The sequence below is a fragment of the Talpa occidentalis genome, unplaced genomic scaffold (genome assembly GCF_014898055.3).
Source record: "Talpa occidentalis isolate TD23 unplaced genomic scaffold, MPIMG_talOcc4v2.1 talOcc4.84, whole genome shotgun sequence".
In the NCBI taxonomy this organism is placed as follows: Eukaryota; Metazoa; Chordata; class Mammalia; order Eulipotyphla; family Talpidae; genus Talpa; species Talpa occidentalis.
This window is the reverse complement of record NW_023605239.1, coordinates 4,978-19,335: the sequence shown is the minus strand read 5'-3', so window position 1 is coordinate 19,335 and position 14,358 is coordinate 4,978. Positions and strand designations below refer to the sequence as shown.

At 48.4% G+C, this 14,358-nt stretch overlaps 1 protein-coding gene across 1 annotated transcript; it reads right to left on the bottom strand.

Annotated features, from left to right (window-relative positions):
* Positions 1-2,799: 2,799 nt before the first annotated feature.
* Positions 2,800-14,079, bottom strand: LOC119235045 (adenosylhomocysteinase-like). Its single transcript, XM_037498083.2, has 9 exons — positions 13,870-14,079; positions 12,453-12,528; positions 10,988-11,137; positions 10,013-10,125; positions 9,357-9,564; positions 9,179-9,266; positions 8,961-9,078; positions 6,340-6,534; positions 2,800-3,878 (listed from the first exon to the last, which is right to left on the bottom strand). The coding sequence occupies exons 1-9, from the start codon at positions 14,002-14,004 to the stop codon at positions 3,747-3,749; spliced, it is 1,215 nt and encodes a 404-aa protein (XP_037353980.1). The 5' UTR covers positions 14,005-14,079; the 3' UTR covers positions 2,800-3,746.
* Positions 14,080-14,358: the final 279 nt, after the last annotated feature.

Genomic DNA, 14,358 nt, shown 5'->3' with positions numbered 1-14,358 from the left:
GAAAAGTTGTTGCTAAGAGGTTTTAACAGCCGTGACCTCAGAATAGTGTTCCATTGAACAGAAACAAGAGGTTTATTTCAAAATCTGGCCCAGGTGGTCTCTAATGTGTTAAAATTAGGTGCATAGTACTTTTAAATACATGCATGCTTTTACTTTTAAAAAACTTCAGTGTTCTTAAAAGTAGACATTGAAAGTTACGCTTCTACAGGAGTAGTATACTTCAAAACACTGCCCTGCGGGAGTAGCAGGGCCATAGAAGAGCCTTAAACCCCCTTCCTGAACTCTGGACAACAGACCAACCTAATTAGCAATCTCTGGGTGCTTATTCTAAGTATGTCCATTTGTTTGAACAACCAAACATCTAGCACCTCCACCATCAGGAAATTACCCCCAGTCATAACAATAGGAACTTTATAAAGGAATTTAATGCCAAGAGCAAATTCCCATGTGTGAAAGGAATAGGATAAATCAAGAAAAGAATTTGATTTTAACTGAATTAGCCTAACCAGCTGTAGTAAATTTCAGATTAGTCTGGAATAAACTTTTTTTTTAAGATTTATTTATTTATTTATACAAGAACCGGGGTTCAGGCCAGATGTGCGAGAGGGTGGGAGGATTCACCAGAGACAGAGCGGGGAACAGAACAGGCAGACTGACAAAATACACTGCTGAGGGGAGCAGCGGGCAAGACAGGAGAGGTCTGCAGTGCCATGTGGGACCCTCACCGGCCGGCCAGGATCCAACCAGTGTTGCAGAGGCTGTGGACAGCTTCACAGCATGGTGTTCAACCGCCTGCACCACCAAGGGAGGCCCTGGAATAAACTTGTTCCTCCCCTTCATTTTCCATGCATGAAGTATATTTATAGTGGTGATGATGACAATGAATGCCATTATGTCTTATTGTTTGGGGAGCCCAGCAAATACCTTCATTCCTTTGGCTCCTGAAGGTTTTCACACCTTCTAGAGTTCCACTTTAGAATCTGGAACAATGGTTGTATAGACTACAGAGCAGTAATAAAAGCACGACTACTAGAAAGTTAATTAACCTGACTAGTTGGTGAGATTGCATTTACAAGCTATTGGAGCAGCTGATTCCTCCCCAAATCAAAAAGTACAATTTTGTGTCTTTGGGCTACTACACGTAGGGGGAAAGTTTAGTTTTTGTTCTTTTTCTCATTATTTATCCCAATGTCTAACAATATCTGGAACTCTGCATTGTGTATACATGTAAGAGGCTGTGAAAGAAAAATAGAGATGGGCCCTAGGAAGCGAAGGCAGGGAGTGCAGCCCCTGGGGAACTGGGAAATAGAGGGAAACTTGAGGAGAGGAAGGAGACAATGCATTCATTGATGTTGGATTCCAAGGTAGTCTTGGTTTCCCAGTCTTTTTTTTTTTTAAAGATTTATTTATTTATGTAACACTGGGTACAGTCAGAAGCCTCGAAGGGTGAGAGGATTCACCAGAGCCAGAGCGGGCAACAGAACAGGCAGACTGACGAAATACACTGCTGAGGGGAGCAGCAGGAGGGCAGGAGAGGTCTGTCGTGCCATGTGGGACCCTCGCCGGTGGCCGGGGATCGAACTGGTGCTACAGAGGCTGTGGGCGCCACTGGGGAGGCTCTGGTTTCCCAGTCTTAAGTGATCTGGGAACCAGTTGATCTTGAAGGTCAGTCAGTACTATTATACACCAAATAATTCTCAGTAATTTCACTCAGGCCCAAATCATGGAGCCCCCTGACTCCTTTACCCTCTGAAAGGCCGAGATGTGCTCCCACAACCTCTCTCAGATGCCTGTAAGCTTGTATACTGGCTTTGGCTAAGAACCCAGGGCTGCTACTGACAGCCTGAGATCCTTGTGATCTGAGGCTATCCTACACTGACTAATGTCTGAGCAGCTACTTCAAGCCAAGGTAAAACCCAGTCTCCCTAATTTGCTTTTTCCTTTTTGTTCTCACATTTTATTTGCATGTATGTTTACTGGGAAGAGAAGCAAAACATAGACTTCATAAGAAAGTGACAAGAATCTTGAGTTCCTTTAAATGTGGGGAAGAACCATTTTAAAGAACTTCTTTCCCCACAGAAAGCTGGCAGGTTAGGGCTTACTGCCTCCCACCCCGCCTTAGTCATTCTTGCTTAAGCTGTTCTGCCTGGAATGCCCTTGCCTTTAATCCCTCCTGTTAGAAACCTTCAAGTACCATCTCTTCCCCACTGCTTTTCTCCTACTGCTGCCTGGTACAGAACTCTAAAGCTGGACAGAGAAAGTGAAATGCCAGAAGATGGTGTAACAGTTGGTGTGCCTGTTTCTAGCTTGAGATCCTAGCTGGCTGGGGTCAGGTCTCAGATATCCCAGCAGCCCCATGAGGTCTTTCATTCAATGGTTGATCCTTAGAATAGCCTCCAGTTACCATTCCCAGGAGGGCTTTTATTTCTCTTTGATTTCCAAGAGCAGAACAGGGATTCAGTAAATCACCATTTAGGCAAATAGGGAGCTCAATTTCCTGTGATTTGGTCATGATAAAGCCTTTTCTAAACTGTGACTTTAGAAAAGCCACTTAAATATCTAAACTTTTCCATTGTTTTCTGTAAAATTAATGCAATCTTGTTGTGAGAAGGAAAAAAAAAACCTCAACTATAAAACATCTAGCACATAGTTGGTGCTCAATAGAGTCAACCCAAAGTGAAAATGGAGAAAAAGAAAATATGAACTGGATCACCAAAAATAAGGTGGAGGAAATAAAAACAAGCAGGTTACAATAAACAAGTTAAATTCACCTATTAAATGACAGTCTTAGATTGGGTTAAAAAAAAAAAAAAAGCAGGCTTATTTACAAGAGCTACACCTGAAGAGATGAGCTCCATCTTCACACCACAGGATTGCCTGCCTGAAGCCCTTATCACCCCACACTGCAGACTTCATCTTTGCACTGCTTCATCAGCACACAACTGTAACCCCTTGTTCATGCCATACACTACTAGCAGTATATTTATATAATAAAGGCTCAAAATTCTTTTCGGCACCAAAATTTTTATTTACAAACTTTCCTGCTCTCCTTTAACATTATAAAACCAAATTAGTCTCTTTTTGATCCAGAGTTGTGGATCCATCATGTTCCAACGTGGTGGCAGATGTATGCCTGCTTTTATGTTTCCTGGCCCTGCTCAACCTCTGGCTGTCACTTCTCTTGTCCTTGTCCTCCAGCAGTATATTCTAACCACTGTAAAACAGGAACTGAAAAATACCAACCTCATTTTTCTGAGGTCTAAAAGAATGCCCGGCCCTGGGTCAGGCTCTCAGGAACATTACAACTCTTAACAGTTCCTCCCTGCTCCTTCTCATCTGTATGGGCTGAGGAGCCAGTGAACTTGCAAACCAGAAACATGAGTAGAGTCCACAGGCCAGATGAGGACCTCCAGAGTAAAGTGCATGGGCTTTGTAACCACCACTGCCAACTTCCAGTCTAAGAAAGGAATGAGTGAGCAGTTCCAAGACCCCCAAGCTCATGGTTTCCTGTGGGTGTCTCCTTTACACCCTCTGTCATGACCAGGGTTTGAGGGGCGTCTTAATTCCCCAACATTCTTAGAACAGTATGAGTGATGCAGCAGAGGCAAAAGACTGAGCAACCAGCTCCTGGGAGTCAATAGGAGACAATAACAAACCAATCTCAAAGTTGGTGCCATTTGCTCTTGGACAAGAGAGGTGAGACTGGGCAAGGACAGCAGCTGGAAGACAAAGGGCAGGCCTGGTTCTCAGTAGCGGTAGTGATCAGGCTTGAAGGGGCCATCACGGGGCAAGCCCAGATACTGGGACTGCTTCTCTGTCAGCTTGGTCAGTTTCACATTCAATTTGCCCAGGTGGGCTGCAGCCACGGCTTCATCCAGCTGGGAAAAAACAAAGAAAGACCTGGAATCAGTGCCATTTTCTAGGACCTTTATCTGCATTCAACTGCCAGTAGAGGTAAAAAGCTGTACTGTTGTGGTATTTGTGTGTTACCTCATTCTGTCCTCACAGTCTGCCTCAGTGCATGTGTTGTTTTGGGCTGCCTAGCTCCCCTTCCTCAGAGGGAACCATGCTACATCCTCTTCTCTAAGCAGTCCTGGTGAGACCATCAATTACATCTCCTTCCTCACCCTCCACCAACCCAAGTAGCTAACCGAAATGTTTCTCTGAATTGATCTATGGTCAGGACATATTTTCCATGACAGGAGAAACAGGGGCAACCCAGTCTACTGAATTCCTAAAAGGGAGGGAATTAGCCTCAGCTCGCCAATGGTACGTCTAATTAACAAGTGAAGTGAATGTAAAGGAAAGAACCCAAGACAGAGCTCTGATGACAGTGAATCCTTGATCCAGTGTCTAAACCTTTAACTCCTCTACTATATATAGCCAGTAGTGTTTCATTTTTGGTTAAACTGGTTGTAGTTGTTTCAAAATATATCCTTAAATCCTCTGTCCTTGAGTTGGGGTTATAATAGAGCAACACATAACTAATGTATCAATTTGAACAGGGTTTCTACCACTTGTAACCCAAAAGGATCCTGGCTACACTGTGGCAATCAAGGCTCAAGAAAGGTAGACTGACTTGCCCAAGGTCACACAGCTAATGACAGATCTAGGATCTGAACCCAGGTACTTCTGGCTCCAAAGCCCCAAAACTGATCTTAAGCCTGTCAACTTATGGCCTCCAAGGCAGTTCTGAAGAAAGAGAACCAAGGAGAGCAGAAGCTGGGGTTAGAGAAGGCTGGTTTTTAACTCTGACCAGCACAGAAATGCATAAAAGGGACCTGAAAAGAAGACTAAGTGGTTGCCCTTAGAGAAGAATGAACGCTTGAGCATCTCAGCTTCTAGTTCTAGATGGGGTCTCTCTCTCTGCCCCCAGGAGCCCAAGTTCCATGCCATAACCACATGACAGCCTTTAACGACAGACCAGCCAGGGCGTTAATTCCCAAGAGGTTTCACACCCACTGTCTCATTAAAGCCTCACAAACACCACTCAGAAGGAGGGCAGGATTTATTGTTGTATTTAACAGATGACAAAACTGCAGGAGGCAAGCAAAGGCAGGAGCAGAACCCAGCCCCAAGTCTGTGTCAGTTCTGGAGGCAGAATGAAGGTCTCCAACTCCCAAGTACACATTGCATCTACCCTTCACTTGGCCTGGTCTACCTTAGAACACCCTTCTTTCTCCCTCACCCTGTACCCAGAAGGCAGTGCATCATACAGTTAGCAACCTGGACAGAGATGGGTTTTATTCCTGGTCCAATACTTGACAGTTTTGGGAACAAGTCAATTTCTGAACCTCAATTTCCCCATTTGAGGATAGATCTCTCACAGCTGTTACGAGGTTTAATCTTTCAAGGGATGGTAGGAATAGAGGTAAAGAGGTAAAGAGACTTCTCCAGTAGCCACAAGCTGGGAGAGCAAGAACAACTCTAACCATTGAGCTGATAGGGAACTGAGGCCCAGACAGGGTACAGTGGCAAAGCTAAGTTCACCTATTATACTGGCAAAAAAAAAAAAAAAAAAAAAAAGCCAGGACTAAAACAGTTCTGACCCCTGGGATGGGCAGGATGTACAGAGTGTTAGAATAAGCTCTGGATTTTAGATCAGAGAACCTCACTGTTACGGAAGTGTGACCACACACCCATAGTTTGTGTGTCATGCTCACACACAAGTGCTAGTGGCATCATCTCATTCCAAGGCCCCAATCTTGCAGTCTGTAAGCTGCACTGGCCTGAAAGACAATGTCCAAGCTGAAGTGCCTGGTTATTTTTTTGTTAATTGCCTATTTTAAAATTGAGTATTTCATACAAAGATCTTTATGTCTGAACTCTCTTAAAATGTCAGGAGTCCTGGACCAATGGGCCTGGGTTCCAGGTTGATGACAGGCAGCCACCCCCTTCAGCTGGGACATGGGCTATTCAGTCAGTCTCCACCCAAACCACTTTATCTGTTTACCTGCCCAATACCTGTGGGCATGTGTGTTTGTGATCCCTGATCTAAGGAAATCCTCATAATCCTTAAAGAAGGCAGTATTACTTTCATTTTATAGATGAGGAAATGAGACACAGAAGTTAAGTAACTTACCCCAGTTATAGAGCCTATAAGTGGTGAGGCTGAGATTTAAACCTGGGTGTGTACACTCCTAAATACTTGTTTTTCTCACTACCCAGCCCTGCCACCATGGGCATCATTCCCTACTTTGGGCCTCAATTTTCTCCTGTTAAATGGAAAAAATGATTTCTGTCCTATAAAGGACCCTATGAGGACCCATAAGACGGTAGAAAAGTATGCACTTTATAAACTCCGTGGACACTTGGGCTAGGGTGGAGAAGGGAACCCACCTTTTTGGGTAGGAAGTGCACCCCGACAGGGTACTTGTCTGAGTGGGTCCACAGCTCAATTTGCGCCAGCACCTGGTTGGTGAAGGAGTTGCTCATCACAAAGCTGGGGTGACCCATGGCACAGCCCAAGTTGACCAGCCGGCCCTCGGCCAGTATAATGATGCGGCGCCCATTCTTCAGCCGGTAGCGGTCCACCTGCAAGTTGGCAGCACATTGATGAGGGCTGGAAGGGCAGTGCTCCCACTATCCACCCCTACCCACCCTTCTTGTCCAACAGGCCTCCCTGCTTCCAACAGTACCCATGAAGACCCTGAATGACCTCCAGCTCAGGGTCTGGCACACACAATTAACAATAGTGAATATTTAAGCAACTCTGAGCTGTAGATCTCACATGTCTGCTATGAGAATTCTGAGTTGGCACATGTAAAGCACTCGGCGCCAAGCTTGGCATCTACTGAGTATTTAATATGTAGTAGCTAATGCTGTCATTGTTATTATATCCACTGGTCCTGGGCTAAGAGCATACATAAACTATGTATATGTATATATACATAGATCACATTAAATCCTAATAGACCTATAATCTACTATTATTCTCATTTCACAGATAATGATACTGAAGTTTAAAAGGTTTAGTCTTTCATCCACAGCCATGAACTGCAATTTGAGTGGTTGCAACTTGAGCCTGCAGTCCGAGGACAGATTTGAGACTTCTTTTTGGCCAGAATCTCAACCACCTTCCTCACTAACAATTGAATGCAGTGGTGCTCAACCTCAACTGCAAATGTGAATCACAGTAGGAGTTTTTAAAATGGTGATGCTTTTGCTTCACTGAGATTTTAATATCAGTTGTCTGTGGTGTGGCTACTCAGTGATTCCACCAGGCTGAGGCCCTGGTTTAGTGAATAAACAAGAAATGGAATCATCAGCCTCAATCCCCCAAAAGTCTTCCATCTCTCTACTACACAAACACGCATGTAAATTCGCTTTTCTACCTATTTCCCTCCTCTTCCTGCCACCTGTCATCCCTCACAGTGCCTCTCAAACAGCTTTCCGAAAGCCTAGGTCTCCAGGTTACTCCAAGAGGCCTATTATAGTTCAAGGAAAGGTCTTTGAGGTCTACCGAGCATCCCTTCTTCAGGAAAACTCACTGGCACCTCTCTGAACCAAGCCCCCATAGGCAGTGTATCAAACTGGACTCTGCCCTCATGTAGGACAACAGAGCCAAAGACCAAAATCAGTGACTCCAACTACAATAGGACGGGTGCTGTACTACAGATCTGCACAAGCAGGGAACTGGCTTGGCAGGGGATCTCGAGCAAAGAAAAGGCTAGTCACTGTTCCAAACAAAAGGAGTCTCCAGATGGAGGAACAGAAGCAGAAATGTGGTGTATTCAGGGAGTGATCCAGGGTGACCCAAGTGTGCAGGTCCTTGAGAGGCTGGATAGGAGATAAAGTTGGGAAGAAGGCTGGCAAGACTGTTGAGGATCTCAGGGGGATCGAGAGTCAGGCTTTAGAGGGCAGCTTAGGGGAGAGATGCCCATCATTCCAACAGAGTTCTGTGTGGCCTCTTTGGAAGGCAGTCTGGCTGGCTGCCAGGGATGCATGCCTTGCCCGCCCCCATGCTGTGGTGAGTGCCAGGCCTCCTAGGCAGAGAGATGGAGTGCCCTCCCCGGGGCAGGAACTGGTACCCCTAGGCTAGTGCTGGAACTCCCACACTGGGGCAGAGGGCCCAAGCGCAGAAGCACCAGGAGGGTAGATAGACATGTGGTGGATATTGGGAGGGGTGCTTGCTAATGCCCCTGGGAGTTTCTGTGCTCCTGCCTGGGCCTGTGGCGTTGCTGCTCGGGTGTCTGTGCCTACACTTTCTATACGTCTCGAAGACAGCATTGGCACCAACCCGAGTGCTCCCTTTATTGTGGTGTATTCCACAAATGTGGAAAATGTGACAAATATCCATATGTACAAACCTAATTAACTCCTGAATATTACTTACTGGAGAAACTCCGAAAAGTTTGCTTAAAGCTCTTGCTACTTGAAATTAAAGGGTCTCCCAGAAATGCATTATTTTTATAAGCAGAGGAAAAAACTGCCCCAGTAAACATAATCCCCCCCCCAAAATGGCACATATCCCAAAGGAACTCATCTTTTAACTCCCCACTGCCTACTCTTTCTCCAGCTCCATGTCTCCTCAGCTCAGTAAATGGTCCCCCTTTTTATTCATGCCAAAAATCTAGCATGTTTCGATTCTTCCCCCATCTGACTCCACATCCAATCCATCCGGTCCCCACAACCTACAAGTCCCTTGCAGGGACCTTAACAGCATCCTCCGGAAGCCTCTGCCCACCCAACCCCAACTCCGTTGTTTTTCTTCCCCACACAGCAACAAGAGTGTTCATTCTACAGCAGCGACCTCACCACATTCATCTCACTTGCTTCACACCTTTCCCAACTCCAGCCGCACTCAGGATCAACCTGGCGCTGAAACCAGACCCTCTCCATATCCATCCCAGTGACCAGGCTGCAACAGCCTTCTCACCTGCCTGCCTTGGTGGCCAGTCCAAAGCATGGTGCCTCCACCCTCCACGTGCCACCCAGCTGACAGGGCTGAGGCTACTCACCTGGGGCTTGATGTTCACTTTCTCCACAGCGTTCTCATTGAGCCATTTGACATCAATCTCCACGTCAAAGTGTCCGATGTTGCACACGATGGCATCATCCTTCATCTGCTCAAAGTGTCTGCAGGGAGCCAGAGCCCATGGGAGACTGTTAGGACAAAAGACAGCCACCCAAGCCTGCCTCACCCCTGACTTCCCAAGACCCCCAAGCTGGCACTTACCGGCCAAGGATGATGTCAACGCAGCCGGTCGTGGTGACAAAGATGTTGCCCTCCTTACAAGCCTCATCCATGGTCGTCACCTCATAGCCTGTGCAGAGACAGGAATCATGGGTCATCCGGGGTGGGCTTGCCTTTCCCTGGTCCCAGTGGCAGAGAGCCAACCCTCACCCTATCTTACCCTCCATGGCAGCCTGCAGTGCGTTGATAGGGTCGATCTCAGTGATGATAACACGAGCCCCAAAACCCCTCAGGGCCTGCGCACAGCCTTTGCCCACATCTCCGTAGCCTGCTACCACTGCCACCTTGCCTGCAATCATCACGTCTGTGGCTCGCTTGATGCCATCTATGAGGGATTCCCGGCAGCCATAGAGGTTATCAAATTTGCTCTGAAAGGAGAGGCAACAAGGGGTGACATGTACAGGCAAAGTCCTGGGGCCTTGGACCCACTCTCAGCATCTTGGCCTGGTGGGCATTGGGATGATCACCTCCTGTGACTTCTCCCCACCAGCCAGTGTACTCATATGGCCGTTGCCCTGATCAGCCCTCAGCCCTTCTCTCTCGCCTTCCTCTGCCAGTCCAGGCTTTTCAAGGATCAATTACTAGGAGAAATTACCTGGTCAAAAACCTGCTTCACTTTAAAGCTCTTGATGCCCAGCTCTGAGCCTCACTGTGTAACTCTTCCCCCCTTTAACGCCCTCATTATCCTCAATCTATATCCTCCCTCCCCCTTGCAGGTGTCCCTAGCCTGGAGCCTTCCTTCAGGCCTTTTCCAGGGGCCTACCCTGAGCTGCGCTGGGAGCCAACAGCTAGAGCGGTCTCTGCCCATGGGCTCACCTTGGTGACGGAGTCATTGACGTTGATGGCAGGCACCTTCAGGATCCCATTGGCCATCATCTTGTACAGGTTGTGGACCCCAGTCGTGGTCTCCTCAGAGATGCCTCGGATACCTGAACAAGAGGGAGGGGATGAAGCTCAGGCCAGGAAGGAGCTGCACAATGGATGTAGGATGAGGTAGGGGCTGGGGGACCTGGGATTAGGCCCCAGGAGCCTCCAAGGACCCACACCCATTGGCCAAATTCTTCACTTTTGCCCCCTAAAGCTACTTCTCCCAGGTTCCCATCTCTGTGTCTGATAACAAAGTCCACCCGATCACCAGGCCAAAATGAGGGAATCACTGCCATTACCAGGTCTAATGGTTCCATCTGCCCACAACTCCTGACCTCTCCATTTCTACCACCACTCCCAGTGCCGGCCACCATCCTCTCTTACCTGACATCTCAGCCACAACCCATGTTCCAGCAGCCATTTTTAACATACATATTTTCAGAGAAATCTTTTCAAAATGCTCCAATTAATTAATTCCCTTTACTTCCAGGATCAAGTTAAACTCTTTTTATTTGACTTACCATGTCCTCATACATCTGGCCTTCACTAAAGTTCCAGCCATTATCCCATAATACTGTCCTATAGTGGAAAGTGCCCTGGTTTCTTCTGTTTCCTAAGTAGTCCAGGCTTTCCTGCCTCAGGGCCTTTGCACTTATTATCCTCATAACATTCTTCCCCACCACTCTGCTATTCCCAGCTGTTACCTTATGCTTGCCCTTGGACCACTAAAGCCGGGCCTCCCCATTCACCCTAGTACCACACCATCAGAAGTAAAAAGACCAGGCCCAAGCATGCCTACAGCAGCCTGTTGTCCTCCCATCTTCCACAGAACCTTCTGCCTAAGCCACCATATGTCCTGGCAAGCCAGGCCTGCTGCCTTCACACAGACTGCCATCACCCAGTCCACCCACACACTCTGCTCACCTGAGAGAAGTTGTGGATACTTGGTATGAATGAGATTGGTAAGGTCACCACCATCATCCAGAATCATGTTGAGGGGTCCATCCTTGAAGTACAGTGTCTGTTCAATGCACCACAGGTACTCCTCGTCTGTTTCACCCTTCCAGGCATACACTGGAGGGTGAGTGGCATATTAGGGCCTTGTCCACTTCACTGGCACTTGCTCCAGGGACCTACCTGGACAGAGCCAATACTATCTCCTTCCTAATTCCCATCCCCAGCCACCTCCAGCCCCTATGAAGACTCCACAGTGCTAAGAACACAACCGAGGGCCAGGTAGGTCTGAGTTCAAATCCTCGCTCTGTCCTCTACGGCTATGTGACTGGGAAATCATTTCACCTCAGTAAGCCTCGGTTTCTTCTATAAGTGGGGGTTCAGATTAAATGAGATGAAGGCCATGTACAGCCCCCCAGATAGAGGTATCTGAAAAGTTATTTCTATTCCCAGCCCCTCTGTCTGTCCCAAGTACATCAGCCCACAGTGAGCACAGTTCCTCTTCACAGTATCTACTGTTGACAAGGGGGTGCTGCAGGGCAGCAGCTACACTCAGGTGGGCCCACAAGGCAAGATTCAAGGTTCCTTCTGCTCCGAAAGCACTTGAGAACCCAGCAATCTTGTGGTAAGTGGGCCCAGACAAAGTCTGGCCAAAAAATTACTAATAGCAGCTACTATGTATGAAGTACTTTCTCCGTGCCAAACGTTGCTCTGCTTCATGCCCCAACTCATCTTCCCTCACAGAATCCCATACGTTATGCCTGGACACAAGTGTGGGGCAAGGACATAACCAGCTGCTCCTCCCCCAACCAGAGCAGACAACAGTCTGGAAAACCAGGCTTTCCCAGAAAGGGCCAAGGAGCCCAACCAATGCTGAGGAGTTAGAGACATGGCTGTCCAGGCCTGATCAGTTTCTGGAAGGGTCCTCCTCTGTCCTTTCCACCTGTGGCTATTTAGAAGGAATCAGGAACGTTTTATTTAATCACCACCAGAATAACCACTCCCCTCACCAACTTGAGGCAAAATGTGTCCATTTTCCCAGCAGCTTGACAAAGTTCCTTTTCATTAGGTCCAGTCCTCTGCCAGTCCCCTAGACACGGAGCTCCTTCTCTGCTCAGTATCCCTCCCCAGTTCTTTTGGAAACAGACTCTTTAAGGAAAACTTCGCCTCCTCTACAGCATGTGATTTCCAATCATAAGATCCCAACCTCCCTGGTCACCTGATTTGAGTTGAGCCAATAAGCACTAAAATCTATTGGACGACAGTGGGACAAAACAGCTCTTTCCTATGGATCACTAGGTTTGGGTTCTGTGGCCATAAGTCCTCAAACCTGCCACGGGGAAATCTGTCACCACAGGAGCTGGTAAAGCTCATAGAGAGAGCAACAGAGCCTCCTCATGCATTCCCACCTTCTCCAGCAGCAAGCAGCACTCACCTGGAATACCTGCCTTGGCGATAGCAGCTGCTGCATGGTCCTGGGTAGAGAAGATGTTGCAGCTGGACCACTGCACCTGGAAGAGGCAGCCACAGAGCTGCTGGTCATGGACAACTCAAATGCACCAGGGTCACTGGACAGGGACAGGGGAAAGCCCTGGAGGTCGGGGTGAAAGGCTCGGGATCTGTGCCCAGCTGGCTGTGCTAACATAAGCTGGGGACCCGAGTGGATGGACGGGCAGGAGCCAGGACAGTGACAAGAGCCGATGTGTGATTTAAGATATCACTCTGGTGCCATGTGGAGGGAAAAGGGAAAAGAGTGAAGGAGAGGTTACAAGTTCAGACAAGAAATGCAGCAGCGGGCCTCCCCTTGTGGCACAGCAGTTGAGCGCGGGGCTGCGAGGCTGCCCACAGCCTCTGCAGCGCGGGTTCATTCCCTGGCCGCCAGCGAGGGTCCCACAAAAAAAAAAAAAGAAAAAAGAAAAGAAATGCAGCAGCAGCAGCAGTGGAGGTGATGGTGGGTCTCTTTTGAAGGCTGAGCTCGCAGGAATTGCTGAAAGATAAGTTGTTACTGGTGTAAGTCAGGCATGACCCCAGGCTCTCGAACTGAGAGAACCCACAGGCTGGAGTTTCTATTTGCTTAAGTGGGGAAGACTGCAGGAAGGGGTGGGAGGGGTGTGTGTGGAAAAACCAGGGAGATAGGACGAGTTGAGGTAGAGATATGTATTAGATGACCAAGCAGAGGTAATACACCAGCAGCTGGACATATAAATCAGGAGTTCCAGGGAGAAATCCAGGCACTCTATTTGGGAGTCATCACCATACAGACAGTAAAGTCATGAAAAGGTCACCAAGAGTGTAAATACTTAAAAAGAGGAGGTCCAAGGAGTGGGCCCTAGAATACTGTTGCTTGTGGCTGCTCTGCCCTGCCTCCTCTTTGAGAAACTTTAAAAAAAAATTTTTTAAAAGACAGGTTTATTAAGAAAAAGAGGGAATAAAAGAAACACCTGCTTAGACATAAGTCCACAAGGCAAAGAACTGCCGGTGCAAGTCTCTTGCTCCTGGTTTCCCAGCGCTTGAAGGAGCTGTCAATCATTGCACACATGACCCAGGCTGAGCCAATCAGAGCAGCCATCCTTCCGCAGCAGGCGTGGCCTCACACAGGCACATGACCCTGGGCGGCCAACGGGAGTCAGTTGCGGGAAGACCGCAGGGCTTTGAATTCAATTCCCCCCCACCCCCCACCCCCCCATAGCTCAGGAGGCAAACGGAGCGCAGTCAGCCAGGAGCTATTTTCCCAGTCAGGGAGAAAATGTGGAGGCCAGTCACCAAAAAGGGTGAGGGCAGGCTGACAAGTCCAGAGTCCCCGCCTCACGGGCCTGTGCGGGCACCGCGTGGGCCTTCCCTGCCCGCCTCACCTCCGCGCCCAGGGCTACGAGGGTCTCGATGAGGACCGCGGTCTCCACCGTCATGTGCAGGCAGCCGGCGATGCGGGCGCCCTTCAGGGGCTTGGAGGCCGAGTACATCTCCCGCATGCGCATCAGGCCGGGCATCTCGTTCTCCGCGATGTCCAGCGCCTTGCGGCCCCAGGAGGCCAGGCTGATGTCAGCTGCGGGGGCAGGACGGGTGTGAGTTCCGTGAGCTACCGCGGCCCAGCGACCACGAAGCACCGCTGCTCTTCACTCACCACTCGTGGACTCAACAGCCTGGCCACTCCACTCCCTCGCTGATTCGACAAGGATTTATGGAAGCAGGACAGTCAAAAAAGGCATGGTCCCTGCCTAACTGCAGCTTACAGCCTCGTGGGAGAACACGTTTAATCAAAGAATCATACAGGTATGCGAGAATTATAACAGATAAATGCCCCTTTGAAAAACAGCTATCCAACTACTGAGACACCCCCCTCC

Bases quoted from the DNA above. Each gene is read 5' to 3' on its own strand.
- LOC119235045 (XM_037498083.2), bottom strand. From the start codon at position 14,004: ATGCCCGGCCTGATGCGCATGCGGGAGATGTACTCGGCCTCCAAGCCC. The intron at 11,138-12,452 runs GTGAGTGCTGCT...CTCACCCTCCAG, and splicing joins CGCCAAGGCAGGTATTCCAG to TGTATGCCTGGAAGGGTGAA. The intron at 9,079-9,178 runs GTAAGTGCCAGC...GGCTCCCTGCAG, and splicing joins GTTGACATCATCCTTGGCCG to ACACTTTGAGCAGATGAAGG.